The sequence below is a fragment of the Emys orbicularis genome, chromosome 7, assembly GCF_028017835.1.
Source record: "Emys orbicularis isolate rEmyOrb1 chromosome 7, rEmyOrb1.hap1, whole genome shotgun sequence".
Classification (NCBI taxonomy): domain Eukaryota; kingdom Metazoa; phylum Chordata; order Testudines; family Emydidae; genus Emys; species Emys orbicularis.
Window position 1 is genome coordinate 12,680,713 of NC_088689.1, and position 23,225 is coordinate 12,703,937.

A 23,225-nucleotide genomic window follows, 5' to 3' on the forward strand; every position below is an offset into this window, starting at 1 on the left:
TTTGACTCCCTCAGGGAACTGATGGGCAGGATCCCCTGGGAGAATAACATGAAGGGGAAAGGAGTCCAGGAGAGCAGGCTGTATTTTAAAGAATCCTTATTGAGGTTGCAGGAACAAACCATCCCGATGTGTAGAAAGAATAGTAAATATGGCAGGCGACCAGCTTGGCTTAACAGTGAAATCCTTGCTGATCTTAAAAACAAAAAAGAAGCTTACAAGAAGTGGAAGATTGGAAAAATGACCAGGGAGGAGTATAAAAATATCGCTCAGGCATGCAGGAATGAAATCAGGAAGGCCAAATCACACTTGGAGTTGCAGCTAGCAAGGGATGTTAAGAGTAACAAGAAGGGTTTCTTCAGGAATGTTAGCAACAAGAAGGTGGTCAAGGAAAGTGTGGGCCCCTTAGTGAATGAGGGAGGCAACCTAGTGACAGAGGATGTGGAAAAAGCTATTGTACTCAATGCTTTTTTTGCCTCTGTCTTCACGAACAAGGTCAGCTCCCAGGCTACTGCACTGGACAGCACAGTATGGGGAGGAGGTGACCAGCCCTCTGTGGAGAAAGAAGTGGTTCAGGACTATTTACAAAAGCTGGACGAGCACAAGTCCATGGGGCCGGATGCACTGCATCCGAGGGTGCTAAAGGAGTTAGCTGATGTGATTGCAGAGCCATTGGCCATTATCTTTGAAAACTCATGGCGATCGGGGGAGGTCCCGGATGACTGGAAAAAGGCTAATGTAGTGCTCATCTTTAAAAAAGGGAAGGAGGAGGATTCGGGGAACTACAGGCCAGTCAGCCTCACCTCAGTCCCTGGAAAAATCATGGAGCAGGTCCTCAAGGAATCAATTCTGAAGCACTTAGAGGAGAGGAAAGTGATCAGGAACAGTCAGTATGGATTCACCAAGGGCAAGTCATGCCTGACTAACCTAACTGCGTTCTATGACGAGATAACTGGCTCTGTGGATGAGGGGAAAGCAGTGGACGTGTTATTCCTTGACTTTAGCAAAGCTTTTGATACAGTCTCCTTGCCAGCAAGTTAAAGAAGTATGGGCTGGATGAATGGACAATGGTTCCATGACTAGTTGGCAGCCGGTATCAAGCGGAGTGCCCCAAGGGTTGGAGTTTGAAGCTCCCCTACTGTGGAGATCCCAAGGGAATCCATGCCCCAGTCAGGTGCCAAGGCATCAGCTGGTAGAGAGACATGCAACTGACACCCTTCTGCACCAGCATGGGGGAACATAAATCAGAGTGTGCATTTTTACTTTAAAAAAAATTAAATAAAGGAAGCAAACAGTCTTCATTGGAATCTTCACTCGCTGTTTAAAATTACATGTGCTTCAAGATTATGCTGAATCAGGGCTAAGATGAGTAGCAGTAAATAGCAGCACTGAAATCATATTGCAGAGTTGACTATTTTCACATGGCTCTCATACACCCAGGTAAAGTACTGATACAGTAACTCCTCACTTAAAGTCGTCCCGGTTAACGTTGTTTCGTTGCTGATCAATTAGGGAACATGCTTGTTTAAAGTTGTGCAATGCTCCCTTATAACGTTGTTTGGCAGCCGCCTGCTTTGTCCACTGCTTGCAGGAAGAGCAGTTCATTGGAGCTAGCTGGTAGGGGCTAGGAACCAGGGTGGACCAGCAGCCCCCCCATCAGCTCCCCACTCCCCTAAGTTCCCTGTGCAGTAGCTGCCCGGCAGACTACCAACTGCCCACAGTTCAGCTGTCCCTCCCTCCACTGCCTTGTGCTGATCCTGCCCTCTGTCTTGGAGCTGCTCCCTGGAGCCTCCTGCTTGCTGTGCAGGGGAGGGGGAAAACTAACGTCAGGGTGTCCCCCTCCCCTCTACTCCTGCCCCCCGCTTACCCCTTCTCCATATAGAGCGGGGGGAGACAACAGGGCTCAGGACGGAGAGAGCTGGCCGCTGCTGCTGTCTCAACTTCCTGATCTTTTTAAAGGCCATGTACTTAGAATATAGTGTCAGCGTATTTAAAGGGGCAATGCACATCTCTCTCTCTCCCACACACAGGGTGTGTCTCTCTGTCTGTAATGCTGTCTCCCCTCCCTCCATTTGTGCTGCCTTGTAGAGTGTGAGGCTACATTAACAATGTGTTAACTCCTGGGGGCTCAGCCGAATGCTAGTTCATCATTTAGCAGTAAGGCATTCCCTGGGAAATATCCCACCCTCTTCCACCCTCTAACTTCACCACCTCAACCAAGCTTCACAATCATCATTGCTGTGTACAGTATTAAATTGTTTGTTTAAAACTTTAGTGTGTGTGTGTGTGTGTGTGCGTGTGCGTGTGCATATGTATATGTATATGTATATGTATATTTATTTATTTATTTAGTCTGGTGAAAAAAATTTCCCTGGAACCTAACCCCCACTATTTACATTAATTCTTATGGGGAAATTGGATTCATTTAACATTGTTTCACTTAAAGTTGCATTTTTCAGGAACGTAACTACAACATTAAGCGAGGAGTTACTGTACTCCCAACAGGACTCCTGGGGCACTTGAAGGTTGATCACTTTTGCTTTCTTATTCCTGAAAGCTGGCAAAGCACCGTGATGGGAATCTTCCAGATAAACAATTAACCACAGAATAAGGCAATGCCTAACAACAACTTCTGGTTTTAAAAATGCAAGAATTTCATTAGGACTTTGCACGTTTATTGAACTCACATGGGACACCATTGCGAAAGGTTGAAAATGTGACCAACCTCTACCCGTTTGCCAAGGACCAATTATTATTCATCTGTATGGTATTGACGCCTTTGGGCACTACCAGAATAATAAAACTGTTTGTTTATTTTTAAGAGAGGCTGAGCTGCAAAAGTTCAGAGCAGGATATGGATCTGAACCTTCCCACCAAAACTCAGGATTTTTTGGTGTAGGATTTTGATTTGGGTCCAAGGGGAGTGTTGAAGGCATCCATCTTGCAATCAGATCTGCCCACCCACGTCAGAACAAAAGGTGCCAGTTCCCTTTTCACTAAAAGCAAAACAAATCTATGCCAGCAGCCCTGCATTCCTGAGCAATCTTACAATAAAAAGCAGTGTGCACACAATGGAGGGAGCTGAATTTCCTGATGGAAACTGGGATCAGCTTCAAAGAGAATTGTGAATGGCAAGGGGGGGGGGCAATTAAAAAAATTATGAAAAATACCTTGATAAGGTCCTTTTAACAGATTAAATATGGAAACAAATCATAAATGATGCAGCCTGGTAGCACTGGCTTTTAACCCAAAAATCTATGTGAATTTAATGATAATCTGTCTTGTTAATAAACCGGTTAATATTTCTTAAAAAGGTAAAAGGGACTCCACTGAGTTAAAGATCACGTTGTCTGAACAATTTTGACCGATCATTGTAAGTATCTCCTCAGATTACTTTAGCCAACAGGGGTAACAAAAATTCTTGTTTCCAGTTTGTTTACTTGGTTCACTTGACAGCACTTTGCGAATAGTTATTTTCACCATTTCCCCAGTGTAGTGGGTTAATTTTCCCTGATTGTGTGGGTTTTTCGCATAGTAACAATAGGAAAAGGAAAAACATAAAAGTAATAGGGAAACATGACTGTAAAGCCACCAAATTGTGATGAGATCTCATGGGCAGGTGTAATAGCCAAAAGGAACTTCATCCACTTGAAATCTAATCAGCTGCATAGATTCCCTTTAAATTCTATTGAGTATTTTAGTTGGTGTGCAAACACATGTATACAAATACACTCCATTGGATTGTAGGAGTTTTTCCTCTAAACACGCCAGTTGGGAAGGTTAAGAAAAAAGCAACGGTGCTTTGAGGTCTGATTGGATTTGATAAAAAGACGTCTATTCCAGTTGACCACACCAGACATTTATCATAAGCATCACTCCCTATACACTCACTGTTACATTTTATAGACCCCCACCCATTTATCTTCTATTTTTATCAGACACTTTCCAGCCTTTGTATTGTCACCTTAACATCTACTTCTCCCAGCATCACATCTCATTCCCTACTGATACACATGCAGCCTAGTCTTTCACTCCTTAGTATTACTGCTTGCAAAACTCCCACTGCAATCAATCTGACAAGTCAGCCTCAGTCCATCTAGTCATTGTCAGCACCTCCCTCTAACAGTAGATTCTCTGCAGAGAAAGCAAAAAGGCTTGATGTAAATAGGCGAGAGAGGGAGACTTGGAAGCTGTCAGGTAAGCGGAGTAAAGAATTTTGGACTCTTCTGCAGGGGTTATGAGGGACATGAAAATATGTTTATTTTTTCTCCACGGCAGCATCCAAAAAGTCCCAGTTGATCAAGCTGTTCTGAGTGATAAACAGCCAGTGAATCAAAGCAGCCTTTTCTCAAAAAGAGAATCAAAATGCTTCTCACTGTGGCAAGTTTCCTAGCTGTGTCTTGGTCAAGATGGATCTGGCTGAGTCCAGACCATCTAACCAAGGATGGTCGGCCTCCATTAAATGCTTTTCTTATTTGATCTTCACTTTCATTCACTGGAGGTCCCAGAAGAACTTGAAAAGCCTCAGGCTGCGACTTGCACTTTGGAACCATGGCCATCACAAATGGTTCGGTCATGAGCTACTGTGAGCACATGATGGCTGACACATTTGCCTGTGCAGGCACTACACTATCATTATCTTCAGTGACTCACTAGTCAGTGCTTCGTGATGCCTCGATTATGAAGGGCTCTTCATGAAAGCAAAAGCTTTGTTTGGCTGCACAGGATTCCAGCTTCCCTTTTAGCTGCCTGGGAAACAAGCTGTTCTTCACCAAGCATAATCACTTACTCTGCAGTCTGTAATAATCCCCAGCCATGTCACCCAGCTGGAGTCTCCTCTGTTTCTTCTGATGAGTTCTGTGTGTTCCCGACGGGCAATGAGAGAATGGTGCTCAGAGAATGGTGCTCTTTGCTTTTCTCCAACCAGTAGAGACGCTGACACAGGAAGCCAGCTCTCCAGAAGTGAAGGGTTGAATATTTACCAGGTCTTCAACCATGCAGAACATTCTAGGTGGCCAGGATCCTCTTCCGTCTGAAAATAGCTCTGGGAGTTGTCAAAATATTTAGCCACCTGAAATCATTCAGCATTTTCTCCAGCTTAGTACAGATGCTAAACTGTGATCCAGATTTTAGACCCCGCACTTGCCCAGTGTTTCAGTGGTATAGTAACCTTGTGATGCTGGCATTGTAAAACATAAAGTGGAGAAAAGATGTTGAGTTTAGGACTAGAGATTGCACACATTTTTTTGCTTCTATAGACTGAGTGCATTGCATGCCCCATGGGCTCCTTGCATCCCTCCATCCCCCACTCAACCTCCTTGTGTGACACCCTCCCATCCCCTTCTACTTCAGGGACTCCCACCAACACTCCATATAGCCCCCTCCCCCTATACTAGGGGTGGTGTGCACTCCCTCATTCCCCCTTTATCCCAATGCCCCTCTTTTTCCCCATATAAGAATGCCTCATTCCCTTCCCCCCAGGGGTCTGTGTATCCCCTTCTCCTCTTCTTCCCCTGCCAGAGGTTCTGTGTGTGTCCCCATTCTTCTCATGCCAGAGGCTTTGTGCACCCCAATTTCCCCTCCAATACCAGGGTCCCTCATTCTCCACCTGCCAGGGTCTGTGTATTACCTCTTTCTCCCCATTCTGTCCATGCCAGGGGGTATGTGTGCCCCCCCATTATTCTTTTCCCTATGCCCAGGGTTCTGCGTGTGCTCCCATCCCTCCCCCCCGTCAACCCCCCACCCCCACAAACGTTTTTCTTTCTTTCCTTTCTCTTTCAGGTTGTCAGCATTTTAAAACTCTAGCTATTGGGAGACTGGGCAGAGCTGAGATAGGGGATATTATTATGTTGGAAGCTGTTAATGGCTGCCATCAACCAGTTCTTTGATCTATAGCCACCAACAGAGGTGCTAACCAGATGCCAGGGGCTTTTTGTCTCTCCCATTTCCCCCTTTTGGTTCTTCCAATTTTCCCAAAAATCAACAGGGTTCTGGCCATTAACGCCTAGAACTTTCGCTGATATTCTGGAATTGATCAGATGTGACGCTCAAAAGTTATTGTGAAACAGACAGAATGCTAAAGATTTGAGAGTTAGACCCTGCTTTACTTGGCCAATAGACAGCATGCAAAATCAGTTCTCCAGATCCTAGGGCATTGTCTACACTACAAAATTAAGTTGACCTAAGTTAGGTACAGTGTACCTATCTACAGTGGCCATTCTTCTCCTTGGCCAGTTAGAGGTGATACAGAAGCCAGCAGCAGGTACTGACAATGCCACTAGTACGATGCTGCACTATATCATCCTTTCTGATCATACCGACTCATTCACACAGGTTCCTGTTTCTGAACAAGTTGCAAACACTGCAGACTAGCCCCTCTGTCTAACACCTACCCCCAGCACAGCAACCTCTGTGTCACCACTTCTGGAGACTATCTTGAGTAAACTTTCATTGTTGTGTTTGGAGAACACTAACCCAAACAGGTCTAATCTCCAGCAGCAGCAGCAACGAGAAACAGGCTTTCTAATCCTGATAACACCAGCAATCCAAGACCTACATTATGCCATGCCTGGAACAACTAATTATCTTTCCCACATGCCCCTGGAGAGACCTTGGGTTCCTGACATACTTTTCCTGAATGTGACAACTGAGCTTCCAATGTTCCCAGAACTGCCACACTCATCTCAGGGGAACCTTTTCCTGGAACTGCACATGTGGAAAGGGGGTGCAAGGACACATGGGGGTATAGGAACCCCTGGGGACAGGGGCAGCTGTGCCTGACTGAATGGGAGAGGCTAGGGGTCAGCCAGTGTCTGCATAGGGGAAGCTCCCTAACAATCCCTCCCCAACCCCCCAAAATACCTGTTTCATACTTTTCCCTCCCATAACCAACAACCCTCCAAGTTCACACCCAGGCACCTTCTGAGCAATTTACTTCCCTCTCCCTCAGCTCCTCCGTTACCACTGACTCCCCCGAGCCTTTGCACTGCTTCTGAGGGGGTGCGGAAAATACGGTTCTGTATTGTAGTTTAAATGAATTATTACTCAGAGTTCTATATTAATATGCCTAGTAAGGAATCTATTTGTCAAAAAACATTTCCTGAAACTTTTTTGTTGTCTGTATTGTTACAGACATACTTGCTGACAGGTATTTTGAAATAAATGACCAAAAATAATTGAAAATGGTGTGATTATATTGTGTTATTTTGACAAATAAAATATGCAGAATGTTGCAGAATTTTAAAATATTGTGTGCAGAATTTTTAATTTTTTGGCACAGAATTCCCCCAGGAGTAATATTCTTTTGACTGGTACTTTGAATAATGCCACTATAGTAAGAGCAAATATGCGTCAATTGTTTGATTAAAGGGCTCAGAGCAGGGTTACATTAACATCAAAGAATTAGAGTATACAGACTACCATTTTTATGCACTATTCACAATTGTTTCTGGGCCCATTAACATATACTAAAAAGTCAGAATATTAGCTAAAAAGACAGACTCCAGTAAACAGATACACCCCTCTGCCAAAAGCCTACGTGAACAGCTCAGCTTTGCACTGTGCCTTGAAGATTAACAAACTGGCTCTGTCAGACCAACCTCCTGCCAGAAACCCCCATATGTACAAATCTAGAACTGCTAGCAAAAGCACATCACGTGCCCTCAAATGCACTGGTGATAGATAGGGAGAGAGGCACTATCCAAAGGGTGACATACAGGGCTTTGCAGATCAACATCAATGCCACGGCTTGCACCTGGAAGCCAAAGCAGTCTGCAGAGCACTGATGAAACGTGTTCCTCTTGCCTATCAGCCCTGATTTTGCACCTGAGGAAACTGTCAAGTGGTTTTCAAGGATAGCCTTATGTTCAGAATATGGAGATCTGGTCTGGATAGCAGTGATAAGACCCACATCAGCAAGGAAGGACTGCCTGTGCCATGCCTAATGCACACAGACTAAAAGGCATTCCTGGCCAATGAAGCCATTGTCACTACCATTATGCATACACAGGGTATGCGGTACATATGTTGTAAATATACACGTATGCTTATTTTGTAACTATCCTCATTTAGTAACTGCCTCTTTACATACAAAGCACCCAGGAAAAGCAATTCAATTTAATAGATGGTGGTTTCAATTTAGAGCCATAGGGGGAAGAACTTAACATTTGATGGAAGCCACAGACAGCTTCCAAACTAAGCTTGTACATGTGGAGAGAAAGGCTTTGATCCAGATCCCACCTCGCATTCTGTGTTTACTGAAGTGCTGGACAAGTGGAGGGGGAGAAAATGCCAAATAACCACTGAGCAATCAATCTTTGCTCCACCCCACATTATCTACCTTGGAACACTAGCATCCTGGCTGATGTGAAGGAGCTGTCCGTGGGGTCACTGCCTTTCCTCTATGGCAGCAGTCAGTAGTTCTCAACCTTTTCTGTACCATGACTGATTCTAGATCACTCCCAGGCCCCCTTCCCATCTGCCCGGGATTGGGTCAGGATGCTCCGGTCATTTAGTAATATGGGAAGGGCAAAATGGTCGCAACCCCGCACTGTTGAGTTATTCCTCAATATCAGCTATGAGCGCCACACACCGGAAAGCAGCATTCCAAAGGAAGAGCTACATCCTACGATTCCCCCTTGAAATGGCAAGACAAAAATAAAAAGGAGCAAGGTTTAGCAAAGTGCTTTCATAACTTGGGGTTAGCTCACCCGAAGTAATAGGGACAACTGCACAGCCTGCATACTAGAGACCGACTAGGGGTCAAAGGCAGAGCTCTGTCTACAAAATGCCATCCTAGGGACAGCCTGTTCGAGACAGGGATGAAAATACAGAACAGTAGGAAACACCAAGAGATTGAGCAGTCAGATGTGTTCCTTGAGCCCGGCATGACTCTGTTGGAGGTAAAGCTGGTTGGAAAACAGAATTCTGAGATTTCAAAATTTGTTTTTATCCCAAATCAAGATCAAGAGTCAAAATCTCAAAACGTTTTGTGGAACAGAAATTCTGTAACATTTTGATTCAGACACATTTAAACAACCTTATTGAAAACATTAGTTTTGTAATGTCAAAATATTATATGATAAATATATTAAATATATGTAAATGTAAAATATTATAGATCTTTAATATTATATTAACATCAAGTCCAAACACATTAACATGATGCCAAAATATGAAGCTCTAAGTGAAATGAGAGAGAACAAAATACTATTTCAATTTTCAATCATTTGGAAAAAATTTCTGTCGAAAATGCCATCAGAATCACCACATTGCCAAGAAACGTTTCGATTTCAGCAAAGCAGCATTTTCCAATGGAAAACTGTTCCATTGAAAAGTTTCTGACTAGCTCTAGCTGTAAGGACTCTTACACTCAATTAGAATGCTACGCTGCTTCCTGGTGCATAGGAATTAGAATTCTAACAATATTGTACACTTCCATAGCATCTCTCATTGCAGAATCTCAATGCATTTTATAAACAGTGATTAAATTAACCTTCACAACAGCTCTGAGAGTTAGGACTCATGTTACCCATTTAGCAGCTGGGTAAACGGAGGCTAATCAATTGATATGTCCATAGTTACAACACAGCAGTGCTGGGAACCAAACCCTGAAATCCAGATTCCTAGTCCTCAGCTCTATCATTGCCAGGAGGGAAGGACCAGGAAGCAGGCTACCAAAAGAATAAAATTAATTAAAGAATTCACATGGTGCAAATACTTCTAAAACTAGGAAGTGTACTGCAAATCCCCCTAGATTAAGGTACAATTAGAATCATAGGCGTGACGCACCAAAATCATTTAGAAAGATTAACCTGATGATCACCAGAGTGATCTAATAAAACTTCAGCCAGAATTAGTAGTCCAGAGCATGCTGGCTCTTGGCAGAAAGGAAGTTGTGATTGAACTCTGTCAGCTCATTAATGCTCATGAATTGGTTTAATGTGAAAAGGGAGGTGAAATTTCAGATTCACTACATTCCTAACATGCAAAGCCACTGAGGCTACAGGGTTACGAGGACATTACAAGGACAAGTCAGTGACCTGGTGCTGTGGTAAGTTAAAGAGCAATATATAGGATTGACTGGTGCCCCTTGTTAAAAATCCAACAGATCCCAAGCTCTATCCTCTCTCTGTACACACACAATGTTACCTGTGGGTTTGGAAGAGACATAGTTAACTAAGGGCTGGTCTACCCTTGGGGGGGGGGGGGGGGGAATCGATCTAAGATATGCAACTTCAGCTACGAGAATAGCATAGCTGAAGTCGACATATCTTAGATCGACTTACCTCGCGTCCTCACGGCACGGGATCGACGGCTGCGGCTTCCCCGTCGATTCTGCTTCCGCCTCTCGCTCTGGTGGAGTTCTGGAGTTGACGGGGAGCGCGTTCGGGGATCGATTTATCGTGTCTAGATGAGACACGACAAATCGATCCCTGATAGATCAATTACTGCCCGCCGATCCGGCGGGTAGCGAAGACGTACCCTAAGAGATTTCTGAGAACCAAAAGGGCCATGCTCTGCCCTCAGATACAATTTCCACTGACTTTAGTGGGTGTGAGTGCCTATCCTGAGGCAGAATTGGGCCCATTGTCTTGTTCTGAGACATGGCTGTCTGTGTGCCAAGGGTTTGCACAACACTCAAACACTGCAGCTTTTAACATGTATTAGGAAATCAAAGGATATTTCCTTAGAGTGAACTCAAAAAATCAGCCACACGAGTTGGGATGTTGTTTAATATCCTTTTTGCAAGCAAAAGTTACTGCAGAACCTTTGCTTGCATATATCATGGCCAATTCTTCCCTTTCAAGTTCTATATTTGTCCTTACAACAAATTTCAAATTGTGAGGAAGTTTCAAGGCTGCTTGCTTTCACAAGTTGAGAAAGAAGCAGAAGGAGCTACATTTTGAAAATCCTGGGCAGAACGTGGCTAAACGCTGAAAAATTCTAGTCGCAGACATTTCACTGTGGCTACAATTAAAGGGAAATGTTACATTTTGTTCAGACTAGCAACCTGTAAGGGAAGAAGCGGCAGTTATGCCTGTGAATAAACCAACCCATGTATTTTGCTGAGTATATGACAGCTATCTCAATACATAATAAAAGGGAAATTACTTGTGAGGTGACACTGACAGCATCAATCAGGTTAAATCCTGGGTATAATGTGTTAAAAATTATAATCAGAAAGTCAGCGTTTAATGGTGACCTACAAAGGAAATTTTAATAATTGGACCAGTTCTCTCCTTTTTATTCTTTGTTATGTAGAAAGATGACCTGAAAGGGTTTGGGTTTTTTGAGGGGAGGTAGGGTACAAGAGGGGTGATTGTTGATTTTTTCCAGCTTCCATTTAACCTCAGGCATATCAGGTATGTAAAATTATTTGATCCCAGTTTTACTGGAAGACTTGTTGGAGGTCTCATATGTATATATAATGGGAGCTCTATCATATCTTAATTAAAGGAACAGGGATGCTGAAACAGTAAATGATGTCCTTTCTCCCAGGTGCTTATTAGATATTGCGGGTATTATTTGTATTACAACAGGGCCTTAAAGACCCAATCAAGGTTCAGAGCACCATCAACCTAGGCACTGTACAGACAGGCAACAACAAATAAAATCCCTGCCCCGGAGAGCTTACATTCTAGGCGTGGGACAGGGACACATACAAATGGGGACAAGTATCAAACAAACAAGAAGAGTAACTGTAATTACCACAGTTGTGCATGCAAGTTGGTTATGTGAGTTGGTAACTTGCACCAATTTTTGGAAATCATGGGCCGTGTCTTGTCTGTATGGGAACATACTTAAACACACTATCATGTGTTGAATAATAATAGTAAAATAGTTGTACTGCACCATACACAATATGAAGTAGCCCAAATCAGTTTGGCCCTGAAATTCTGGCTGTTCCTTTGAGTGGTATCACTGGGCACTTCAGAATAAAATGGGCACACCATTATATATTTTCTCCAAAGGCAGAGAATGCCACTTTAGTGGATTTATGCTCCATTTTCAGGCAAAAAAACCCACATTTTTCCAGATGCAAACTATGGCCTGGTGAAAGCCTGGTGAAAGCAATCCTTCTGAGCTGTGATTTGGAAAGTGAGTTAGGCTAGTTCTGGGTGTACAGTCCTGTGAAGTCTGGTTTTCATTTGATGTGGAATAGCTCAACAAATTGGGACAATTACCCAGGTCTCCCAAGCCCTAATCCCCAAACAATCCTTCCTCTCCATAGAGCTGCATGACCCTGCAGCCTCCGCAAAAAACAACACTGAGGCAACAAGCCAGGATTATCCAGACAATACAAAACGAAAACCAACCTAAAAACCCAACACCACACAGTACAGTAGGTCTTCAGAGAAGCAGTGCAGAGTAAAGTGATCAGACAACTGTATAAAAAACACCTAGACATTGTAGAAAATATACACACAATAATGAACTGGACAGAACTATCCCATTCTTACTTATCCACAGGGAAGGTAACTTAGTGTCTTTGGCAGGGGGTTGAACTTTTGAGGCACAAGAGTTTCCAACAATGCACTTTTAAAATTCCAGTTGATGTCCCTACACCCTCTCTCCACCCAGAGTTGGCATCTTTAAAATGTAATCATTTCTCATCACATTTGCGCTACTAAGCATCTGGCTATATATCCCCTCACCTTTGTAGATCACTTCACATTTATCAAGTTGTCAAATGAAACAAAGTTAAGGTAGCAAAACACAATCCATTACATTTTCAGAGCTATTTGCAGGCATTTACCTCAGATTGTCTGTTAACATCTATAAGAATAATTCACCACCTAGGGCTTGGGGTATTTAGGGGGTTGGCGTGCCTACATTACGAATAACGACTACTAGGACTTTGCTGCTGTACTTCGAGAGAGGAGGAGGTCCAAGGAAACCAGAAGAAAGAGGTACAGACTGAAACAGCTCTTTTTAAAAAAAAGCCTTACTTGTTAAAGATAATGTGTTTGGAGTTGAGGAAATACATCAAGCATGTAAAAGGGGTAAGGTTGCAGTAGGGCCCCAGGTAATTCCAGAGAAAATCAAGAGATGAATTATTCAGTAGCTTTTCCTTCTGATTTCCACTGACATTGCATTAGAAAAGGTTGCAGTAATATTAGGGTTATGTTTTTAAAGAGAATTAACTCTTGTATATAAAGACATTTGCTTTCCCTTGAAACTTTCCAAGAAAAGCTGTCAACTTGCCTTTCATTTGTCCGAACTTTGAAGTAACACTGATGAGCAAACTGCATGTTAATATCATTGTAAATTTAAAAAAAACAAAACACTCTAGTGGGAACTGTGATGGGGTACCCACCCCACTCTGGCCTGTAAGGGGTTAATAGAGCCATAGGAAGGCTGTGCAGGAAGCAGCCAATAGAAGAGGGGCTGCGAGGAGCAGCCAATCTGGGCCCAACAGGCCCATATAAGAAGAGCCGCAGGGCAGAGCAGCGTCAGTTCCTCCCTGGAGCTCAAGGAGGGAACACTGGGTGCCTTGCAGGTGGATAGAAGCTAGCACCCTGGACAGAGCAGTGCTGGGCAGAAACAGGGGAGCTCCTGGCTGGCTGCTAGGACTAGCATGTTGAGGCCCTGAGGTAAGGGTGAAGAAGGTGCTGGGGCCATGGGGAAGTGTCCCAGGGAAACGTACTGAGTTAGAGGTGACACAGCAAGTGGCTGCCATCTACAATGTCCCTGGGCCAGGACCCGGAGTAGTGAGCAGGCCCAGGTCCCCCCCTACTCGCCACTGGGGAAGTAGCTGGACCATTGACTACAGGGACCCCGAAAGGGGGGAGCACAGAACATGACACAGGTGGAGGGTTGTGTCTTGAAGATGATGCCGCAGTCTTTGGAGCAATGTGGGTCCAGGAACAGATGTGATGGCAGCTGAGGCACCATCAGGACAGTGTGTACTGTGGGCAGAGCTAATCCCCAAGACGGCTAGCAGGAGGCACCAGTGTGCTGAGTGGATTGACATCCGGCAGTCAATCCTGACTTTCAGCCTACCACATTCCTCCACCCCCCCCCCCACCTTTACTTTCTTTGAAATAAGCTTCCTCATTAATCTACTTAAGAGTAACTAGGGGAAATTGACCACAGTACATGACATAAAACAGACACATTCAAAGAATGAGATCCTCTTCTGAATGGAATTGCATTACAAACATTACTGAAAAGAAGGGAAAAGAAATCAGGAAAGATTGATGACTGACTGACTCCGCCTGCAGGAGCAAGTGGAGGAGATCTGGAATATTTTACACTAGTTACAATTTACCCATTGGTGCCGGCAAGATCTCTCAGCTTTTAAGTCTACTATGCCACAGAGTTGAAGTGACACCTGGCATAGCTTGGAAGAAATACATTAAGAGGACTCTTCATTAGACTCTCTGAGCCTTATGAACACATCCTGCACCCACCCTTATTTTTCTCTTTTTGGTAAAACTTTGCACTAAAATGACCAAAAACTCTAGCAATTATAACTGTATCTAGTCCATTCACAAAATCACAAGACACACACAGGTTTCCAAGCAGTACATTAAAGCTCTTAGAGGCTCTTTTACTGTGGTTTTACAGCACCTAGCACAGTGGGACCCCACCTCTCATCAGGACCTCTAGGCACAAGCATAACACAAAATTCCTATTGTCTGTGGTCTCTCTTAGAATGCAGAAAATCATAGAAATGTAGAACTAGAAGGGACCTCAATAAGTCATCTAGTCCAGTCACCTGCATGGCGGCAGGATGAAGCAGACTATCCCTGACAGGTGATGGTCTAACCTTAAAAATCTCCAATGACAGAAATAACTCCCTAGGTAATTTGTTCCAGTGCTTAACTACCCGTACAGTTAGGAAGTTTTTCCTAATGTCTAACCTAAATCTCCCTTGCTTCTTGTCCTATCCTAAGCGGTTAAGGAGAACAACTGATCACCCTCCTCTTTATAACAGCCTTTTATGTAATTAAACTATTATCATGTCCACTCTTAGTCTTCTCCAGACTAGCCAACCCCAATTTTTTCCAGTCTTTCCTTGTAGGTCATGTTTTCTAGACCTTTAATCATTTTTGTTGTTTTCCTCTGGATTTTCTCCAATTTGCTCACATCTTTCCCAAAGTGCGGTGCCCAGAACAGGACACAGAACTCCAGCTGAGGCCTTATCAACACTCCTGCTAATACATCCCAGAATGATCACTTTTTTGCAACAGAATTACATTGACTCATATTCAGTTTATGATCTGTTATAACCCCCCAGATCCTTTTTTGCAGTACTCCTTCCTAGGCAGTCCTTTCCCATTTTGTATTTGTACAATTGATCATTCCTTTCAAATTTTAGCACTTTGCACTTGTCTTTACTGAATTTCACCCTATTTAAGTTAGACCATTTCTCCAGTTTGTCAAGATCATTCTTTATTTTAAATCTGTCCTCCAAAGCGCTTGCAACCCCTCCCAGCTTGGTATCATCTGCAAACTAAGAGTACTGTACTCTTTATGCCATTATCATTTATGAAGATATTGAATAGAACCGACCCATGACAGATCCCTGTGGGATCCCACTCAATATGCCCTTCCAGCTCGATTGTGAACCATTGATAACTACTCTCAGTACACTTTTCCAGCCAGCTGTACACCCACCTTAGAGCAGGTTAGTCTAGGCTATATTTCTCTACATTGTATATGAGAAGGTCATGCAAGATAGTATCAAAAGCCTTACTAAAGTCAACATATGCCACATCTACTGCTTCCCCCTATGCAAAATGCTTGCTACCCTGTCAAAGAAGGATATTAGGATATTTGACATCTGTTAGTTATCACCTTACTTTCTTCTTCTAGGTGCTTACCAATTGATTGTTCAATTATGTGCTCCACTACCTTTCCAGTTAAGCCGACTGGTCTATAATTTCCTGGGGTTGTCCTTATTTCCATTTTTATAAATAGGCACTCTATTTGCCCTTTTCCAATCCTCTGGTATCTCTCCCATCTTCCATGAGTCTCAAAGATAATTGCTAATGGCTCAGAGACCTCTTCAGCGAGTTCCTTAAGTATTCTAGGATGTATTTCATCAGGCCCTGCTGACTTGAAAACACCTAACTTGTCTAAGTAATTCTTAACTTGGTCTTTTCCTATTTGAGCCTGAGATCCTACTCCATTTACACTGATGTTCAGGACATTAGTTGTCAAATCCTTGTTAACTTTTTGATGAAAACTGAAACAAAAAAAGGCATTTAACACTTCAACCATTGCTGCGTTTTCTGTTATTGCCTTCCCCTCCTCATTGAGTAGTGGGCCTATCCTGTCCTTGGTCTTCCTCTTGCTTCTCACATATTTTTTAAATGCTTTCCCTAGCTAGTTTAATCACATTTGTGCCTTGGCCTTTCTAATTTTGTCCCTATGTGCTCGTGTTGGTTTTTCACATTCATCCTGTGTAATTTGACCTAGCTTCCACTTTTTGTATGACTCTTTTTTGAGTTTCAGGTCACTGAAGATATCTTGGTTAAGCCAGGGTGGCCTCTTATCATACTTTTTATCTTTCCTACACATCAGTGTAGTTTGCTCTTTTACTTTCAATGTCTCTTTAAAAAACTGTCACCTCTCCAGAACTCTCTTTTCCCTTAGACTTGCTTCCCATGGGATCTTACCTATCAATTCTCTGAGTTTCCTAAAATCTGCCTCCTGGAAGTCCATTGCCTTTATTCTGCTGTTTTTCCTCCTGCCATTCCTTAGAATCATAAACTCTATCATTTCACGAAGCATTAAAACTAGCAGAAAGTTTCTATAATAGATTACAGGAACCAATGTAAACATTTTTTCTGAAATAAAAGCCATTAATATCTCCCTCCCCCAAACATAGAATATCTAGCTTTTTTGTTGGTACAGACTGATCTATAAGTCTGTCACGGAGGTCATGGAAGTCACAGAATCTGAGACTTTCCAGGACTGCTGTGACTTATGCAGCGGCCAGTGTGGCTAGGGCAGTCTTGGGCCACCGCAGCCCCCTAGCAGCAGCAGGAGTTTGAGTGTGGGAGGGAGCCCAGGGCTGGAGGTTGGGGCGTGGGTGGGGGTGAGCGTTCTGGGCGTGCTTACCTCGGGGGGTGGGGGACGGCTTCCCCAGAAGCAGTGACGTGTCCTGCAGCTTCTACGCAGAGGCCTGGCGCTCAGGGCAGCCATGCCTCCCTGTCCATGCCTCCGCCTGGGAGCCAAGGGACACGTTGCTGCTTCCAGGGAGCCACGCAGAGTTAGGTAGGGAGCCTGCCAACCCCGCCAAACCCCCTCCCCGCAGTAGCAGCTTGTATGTTCATAGAGGACTATCCTCCCTAACAGACAATAATTCAAGGAGTTAGATCCCAGCATGGATCTCTTAGATCCCAGGTCATTCCCATGTCTGCAGTATCTCTGGGATATTTACATTAGTTCATAAGGCTTCAGAAGTGTGTCTGGTATTAAAATACCAGATTGTCCCTTAGATCTCAGAACAGCCCTAAAGGTAACTGTAGTCTCCCCAGCTGATTTGGTCCCTGCACTTAAATGTTATAAGATGACTCACTTCCAAGGCATTTCATGACACTGGGGAGAGAGTATATCTAGTAGTTAGAGACAGACAAGGAGTAGAGAGACCAGGTTTTCATTTCCCACTTCAGTAAGTGACTGAGATCTCAGTCAAGTCACATAACATCTGAGCCTCTGTTTACTCATCAACAGAATAGGGATACAAGCCAGATTTACACTTACATAGCACCTTTCAGCCTAGGATCTCAAAGCATTTACCACTCTTCCCCCAAAATATAGAGCAGTTTTCCTTGCACAGGCCCAATACAGGCAGGGAAGTGGTAAAAGCATCATCACTTGGGATTTAAAACTAGACTGGATCAGCCACTAAAGAATGTGCTGCAGGGAACAACGCTGCATTCTCAAGGGAGGAATTGGAGCATTTAAAAGGTTTTTCCATCTCGAACTTGGATGATGCCCATGGATAAAAATCATTGTTGCCCTGTAATATACTGTGGATGGGTGAACTTTTATTTGCTTTAAAAAGCATTCAAATACAGGAGCAAAGCACATATATTCTCCAATCCCTCTATATCCCCCTCCCCTTCCCCCTCCTCCAAGCCTTTATAAAAATATCTCTTGAGATTTTGTTCACATAAGTATCATTGTACTGGAGGCATGATTCAGACAATCATGGTGGCACTATTTTTAGAAGATAATGTAATTACATTAAATGTCTCAGATTAGAGGCAAGAATGTATTTCCCCTGACACCACCCTCTTCTGAAATGGAACACTTAACCCTGTGCAATCCCACATGGGAAAAAAAACTATGACCAACATATTCTGAAACATCCTCTTCATCATTAATAGCCAGTTTGGTGCCTATAAAAGAACACTGACTGTTTCTTTCAGAACAGCTTCAGATAGAGGTTGTGGTGACTCAGTTTGGATTGTAACTTGTCAATGTGCGTTTGCCATCCACAGTAACACAGGTCTTTCTAGGGCCCTTGCTAAGTAATGGGTTCCCAGAAATCAGAACTTAGCCACAATCCTCACAACAAATAAGGATCAACCAAGTTGGTTTCAAAACAACTAAAACACATGGCAAACTTTTGAGGCTCCTGGACATATGAGAAGCTTAGGAAAGACTACGGCATACTTACTGCTTGAGCTGGAGATCTCTTTTGGACTGGATGCCATTGGCTGAGCACACATTTGACAGAGACAATCCCTTCCATTGAAGGTAACCCGGTCTCCTGGTGGAAACGGGCGTCTGGAGAGGGAAAGAGAAAAGTGAGTTTTATTCAAGGTTAATCCAGCAATTTCATTCTCTTCCCCATCTCCTGAGCCTGCTGCCTTCCTCTGGTGCAAATCAATATCTTACAGACACTACGTCTGAAATGCAGCCATGGAAAAGTCAGGCAGCTGGGTGAAAGCCAAAGGTTTCTCAATTGTGAGGAGAGCAGAGATTAGACTGGCTGGTATTTTGGTTTCCTAAAGATATCAGATGCACAGTATCTAAAGAGAAGCAGACAGCGGAGTTCACTTAGACTCAACAGCGACAGCAATGATCGGCTCAGCACGTCATTAATGGTACCCAAAAATAGTGAGGAGCAGGCAAAAGGTGGATGGACGGCTCACAGAGCTGGTGAAGAAATATACAGTTGTTCAACTCAAAGGTTCACCAAACTGGGCTAGGTTCAGTGACTGACACTCAGAACTAGGATTACAGTGGTCCACACGAAATGAGTTGGTGGCTACATGTCAGTTCCTAGAACTTTAAACAGGTACCCACATTACAAAGCCACCCCCACTGTGTCAGTAGAGGACAAGGGCCCAAAAGCAAGGTTGAGGTTTACTGGTGGGGCATCAGGAAAGAAGCTTGCAGTGCTGCTGAACCTTGTGGTACCCATTCTGTGGATAAATAGAAGTTTTCTGCCTCTACGGTTGTTAAATCCAGCACTTTACACCAGTTCACTAAAATTAGGCAGAAATTCTCAAACTCCAAGTCTTCCAAAAAGGCGCATGGCTTTAATTTCCTGCTACACGCTGCCTGCATCTCAACCCACCCAGAAATGTATATTAGCAGGAGAAGTGTCCTTAATAAATCAGCATCAGTTTCTTTTTGCAAAACAAACAGTTAAACATCACGGATGACAAGTCTTTTATTCGTTCCACACAAGTCGATGGGCTACATTTTATAGACATGTTTCAGGCCATCATTTGCTTTTACTGTATTTAGGAAATACTCCTGTAACATACATGGGATATGAATTCTCGGTGCAGTGCCAGTCCATACATATTGTTATTTTTAAAAATAATGACCAAAACACTTTGATCAGGACTTGAAAACTTGACCAGACACCTACTTGCCACTGGACTACATTTACTAGTCCAAGGCAGCTATGAAAGACAAGTGTGGTAATTCAGAAGCCCTGCCATCCCCCTGATACAGATACAGAGTCCTCACTTGAACCCTGCTTAATGGCTCCCTCTTTCATATCAACCTCTAGGTATCAGATAAATTTAAGCCTCCTTCTCATCCCCGCCTCTAGCTGGTGGAAGGGAGGAGCCTCTCCCCATTCCAGAGCTTCCTGGCTGCTGGAGAACTTCACTGCTGTACTCCTCAGCAGGGCTACTGGCTGCTACAAGCAGGAGCTATTGTAAGTCAGCCTAGACACTTTATTTTGGCTTCTCCTCCCCTGTGAAATCCTGTGCCTGTCTTTGCTGCTGCTCATAGCACAAGATGGGATGCTGTCACTGCTATCTACATGCTTCTGACTAACAGAAGTGAAACTGACTGTCATCTTGTTAATTTCAGTCTGTTTCTGCTGGTAAAACTATAAGCAGCAGCAGCGGCACCTCAACTGTCTGCAAACTCAAAAAGGTACCACACTCCATCAGTTTACTTCTGGCTCATTTTGGAAGATTATTTTCACAATCATAAAGTCTGGAAGATTTATTTCTTCTTGTTTTTGCTTTTTAATGAAAGCTTAGACTTCTCAGCAACAGATAGCTTAGGTCCATCCCGATGCTCACCAGGAAAAAACAAAATGATGTGGATCAAAATATTTCTTCAGTTATGCTGATCTCTACTTGGGCTGAATAGACAAGTAGTATTTAATCTCTGCTGGAACTGCTCAAATGAAATAGCCTACAAGCATATATATATACAAGTTGCCCCAGAACCTCCAACGTTCAGGGATAATATCCTAATGAGAGTTAAAATCATATAAAAAAAGTTCCAGCTTTTTAAACTTTCCACACCCAACATGACTATTGGCTATTAGTGGCTGCCTTCTTTCTTCATACTCAGCAGACATCCAATATGCAAAGAGGCCAAAATGGTTTTATTCAGTTTCTCTTGGTCTCTGGCAGAATAGAATGAAATAAAAATGGATCTGAAACCTAATGGAAGTAGCATCTTCTGAAACAGTAATATATAGTGTGGAAAATAGGGAATTATTATTATATTATTTGCATTGTGATATCATTGAGAGGCATCAAGCAAGGATCAAGCGCCCATGGGGCCAGGAGCTGGTAACATATAACAGAAGGCAATTCCCACCCCAAAGAACTTACAATCCAAGTATAAGATGAGACAACGGGTGGATACAACAGACGGGGTGAGGGGGAAGCACAGAGTAACAGTGGGACAGTTATTAATACACTAAACATCATGCACAGCACACCAGCTGGCTAGCCATTGAAATGTGGGAATCTTTTCCAAGTCACACCAAAAGCAAACCGTAATTATAGACCACAACTTAGGTCTTGAAGATGTTAAAACTCCATCATGGGAACTGATCTCTGATTGAAGCCTCTAATCACTACCACTATGCCAATAGTTACAATGAAATTTTATTCTCCGTACCATATACTACTGTTTCAGAAGATGCTACTCCTGTTACATTTGGGATCCATTCTTTCTTTCGTCGGGTCCTTCCAGTGACTACAATACATTCAATAAAATCACTTTGACCTTTGCATATTGGATGCCCGATAATACCAAGTACTCAAACCAAAAAGACTGGAACGTTCCTTCTTCACTTTCTTTTCTGTATTTTGTTTGGGATTTAAAGAAAAAAGAAGTGAAATGCTGATGCTTTGTTTAAATTTCTAAGCCATATTATTCCATTCACAGAAAGAGTGTTTCTTTGACTGAAACCAATGACAATATTAGTTGACCAGCTGCCTGGCTGAAAAAGAGCATTAAACTATGTCAGAGTGTATGGGTTGGGAGCAACTGCAGACCAGCTGAGGTAATATTTCCAGTCCCCAGCAAGAAGAGTAAGCCCAAATCCTGAGAACATTTAAGCACAAGTAATTTGACCCACACAAGTATTCCCATAGATTCATGTGAATAAAATTAGCTTGTGCTTTAGTGAACCCCACTCTAGAGCTCCACCTAGTGACCACAGGGGAGTGTAGCAGGTGTGAAGGGGAAGAGGGACAGAGACATTGGAACAAGACTGGGAGCCTGGGGCCCTGATCAAGAAGAGCTCTTTTTGTAGTTGCCTAAGAGTCACTAGAGCTCTGAGACAGGAAAGGGTGGACTAAGTTGGAACTAAGTAAGTACCCAACCCTGAGACAAGATTCCTTATTTTAAAATGTGGCCCTTAAAAGCTTCTGGTTCTGAGTTCAGCCAAATGTGAAACCCAGTATCGAAATGCCCTTTATAACCTATCCCACATAAAGCTGGATGTTAAATTCCTTCCTGTGTGACAGCAGCAGTGTGGAGAGGGTACAGGGTATTATACCTAGCAGCACAGCTTTGCTGGTAGATGCTTTTCAGATAAACTAATGGGCATTCTGAACTCCCTAAAGTTCAGGTGACAACAAATCATTCCCAATCAAGCACCTTCTAATAGAAAAAACGCCTTTAAAACTGCATGCTGTGGCGATGCAGATCTCCCTGTGTTTCGTGTGATAGGGTTAACAGCACAGAAAGGACTCACTTGCAAACAGTGCAGGCAAAGCAGTTCGGATGGTAGGTTTTTCCCAGAGCTGTCACTACTTCTCCTTCCACGAATTCCCCACAGCCATTGCAGCGGGTTCCATACATGCGCTGGTAATCCACAGAGCAGAGGTATTCCCCGTTCTTAATGAAAAAGCCTCCTTGGGCCAGGTCACAGCCACACACTGGAAAAACAAAACAAGCACAAATCAATTACAAGCCAAATCAGGCTGGCGGGTTGGAAATATATAGCTGTACAAATAGCATCCTCCCCCATATGCTTTAGGAGATCTGGGTTATGTCACAAACGAGATGAGTTTGGTAGTCTCAGTCCCCTCTATAACAGACCTGTGTCTTCAGCCCAGCACATCACGTGGTGAATGACTGACATTCTCTGGCTACAAGAGGTTGTTCGTTGGCATAGCAGTCTATGGAAGCCTGCACAGCAGCAGCTTGTGGGGGGGGGCCCTAGCCACTGTCATGAGTCTGTCAGTAACACGCACATTACAGTTCACCAGAGCTGCAAAGAAAAACAGTTAGGAAAAATAAAATTGGAGAGTCTAGATTATGTATTGTTAAAGGATGTAGTAGAAGATACTGGCAGCAAAGGAACTGGCTTCACATTCAGCAATTACTAAGGGCCATGCTTTATTGCAAGTTTCTGCAAACACTCACCCATGCAATACACTCTGCGATTATCATATCTAATCCAATTTTAAGAAATTGCAGATTCTGTGCAGATTGCCCTGTCCGAGGGAATGTGTCCTTGGAAGCCACTGCAACGCCAGCACAGA

General features: G+C 43.4%; 1 protein-coding gene across 4 annotated transcripts in view; it reads right to left on the bottom strand.

The window, feature by feature from the left end:
- Positions 1-22,554, bottom strand: part of ABLIM1 (actin binding LIM protein 1) — a 142,206-nt gene extending 119,652 nt beyond the window's left edge. For 3 of the 4 annotated variants that reach the window (XM_065408563.1, XM_065408561.1, XM_065408558.1), the window contains exons 1-2: positions 22,433-22,554; positions 18,638-18,747 (exon numbers count right to left, since the gene is read on the bottom strand). In XM_065408563.1, the coding sequence (XP_065264635.1) occupies positions 18,638-18,747; positions 22,433-22,539 (217 nt within the window). In that variant the 5' untranslated portion in view covers positions 22,540-22,554. The remainder of the gene's footprint in view (positions 1-18,637; positions 18,748-22,432) is intronic. The other variant, XM_065408557.1, reaches the window with a different exon arrangement.
- Positions 22,555-23,225: the final 671 nt, after the last annotated feature.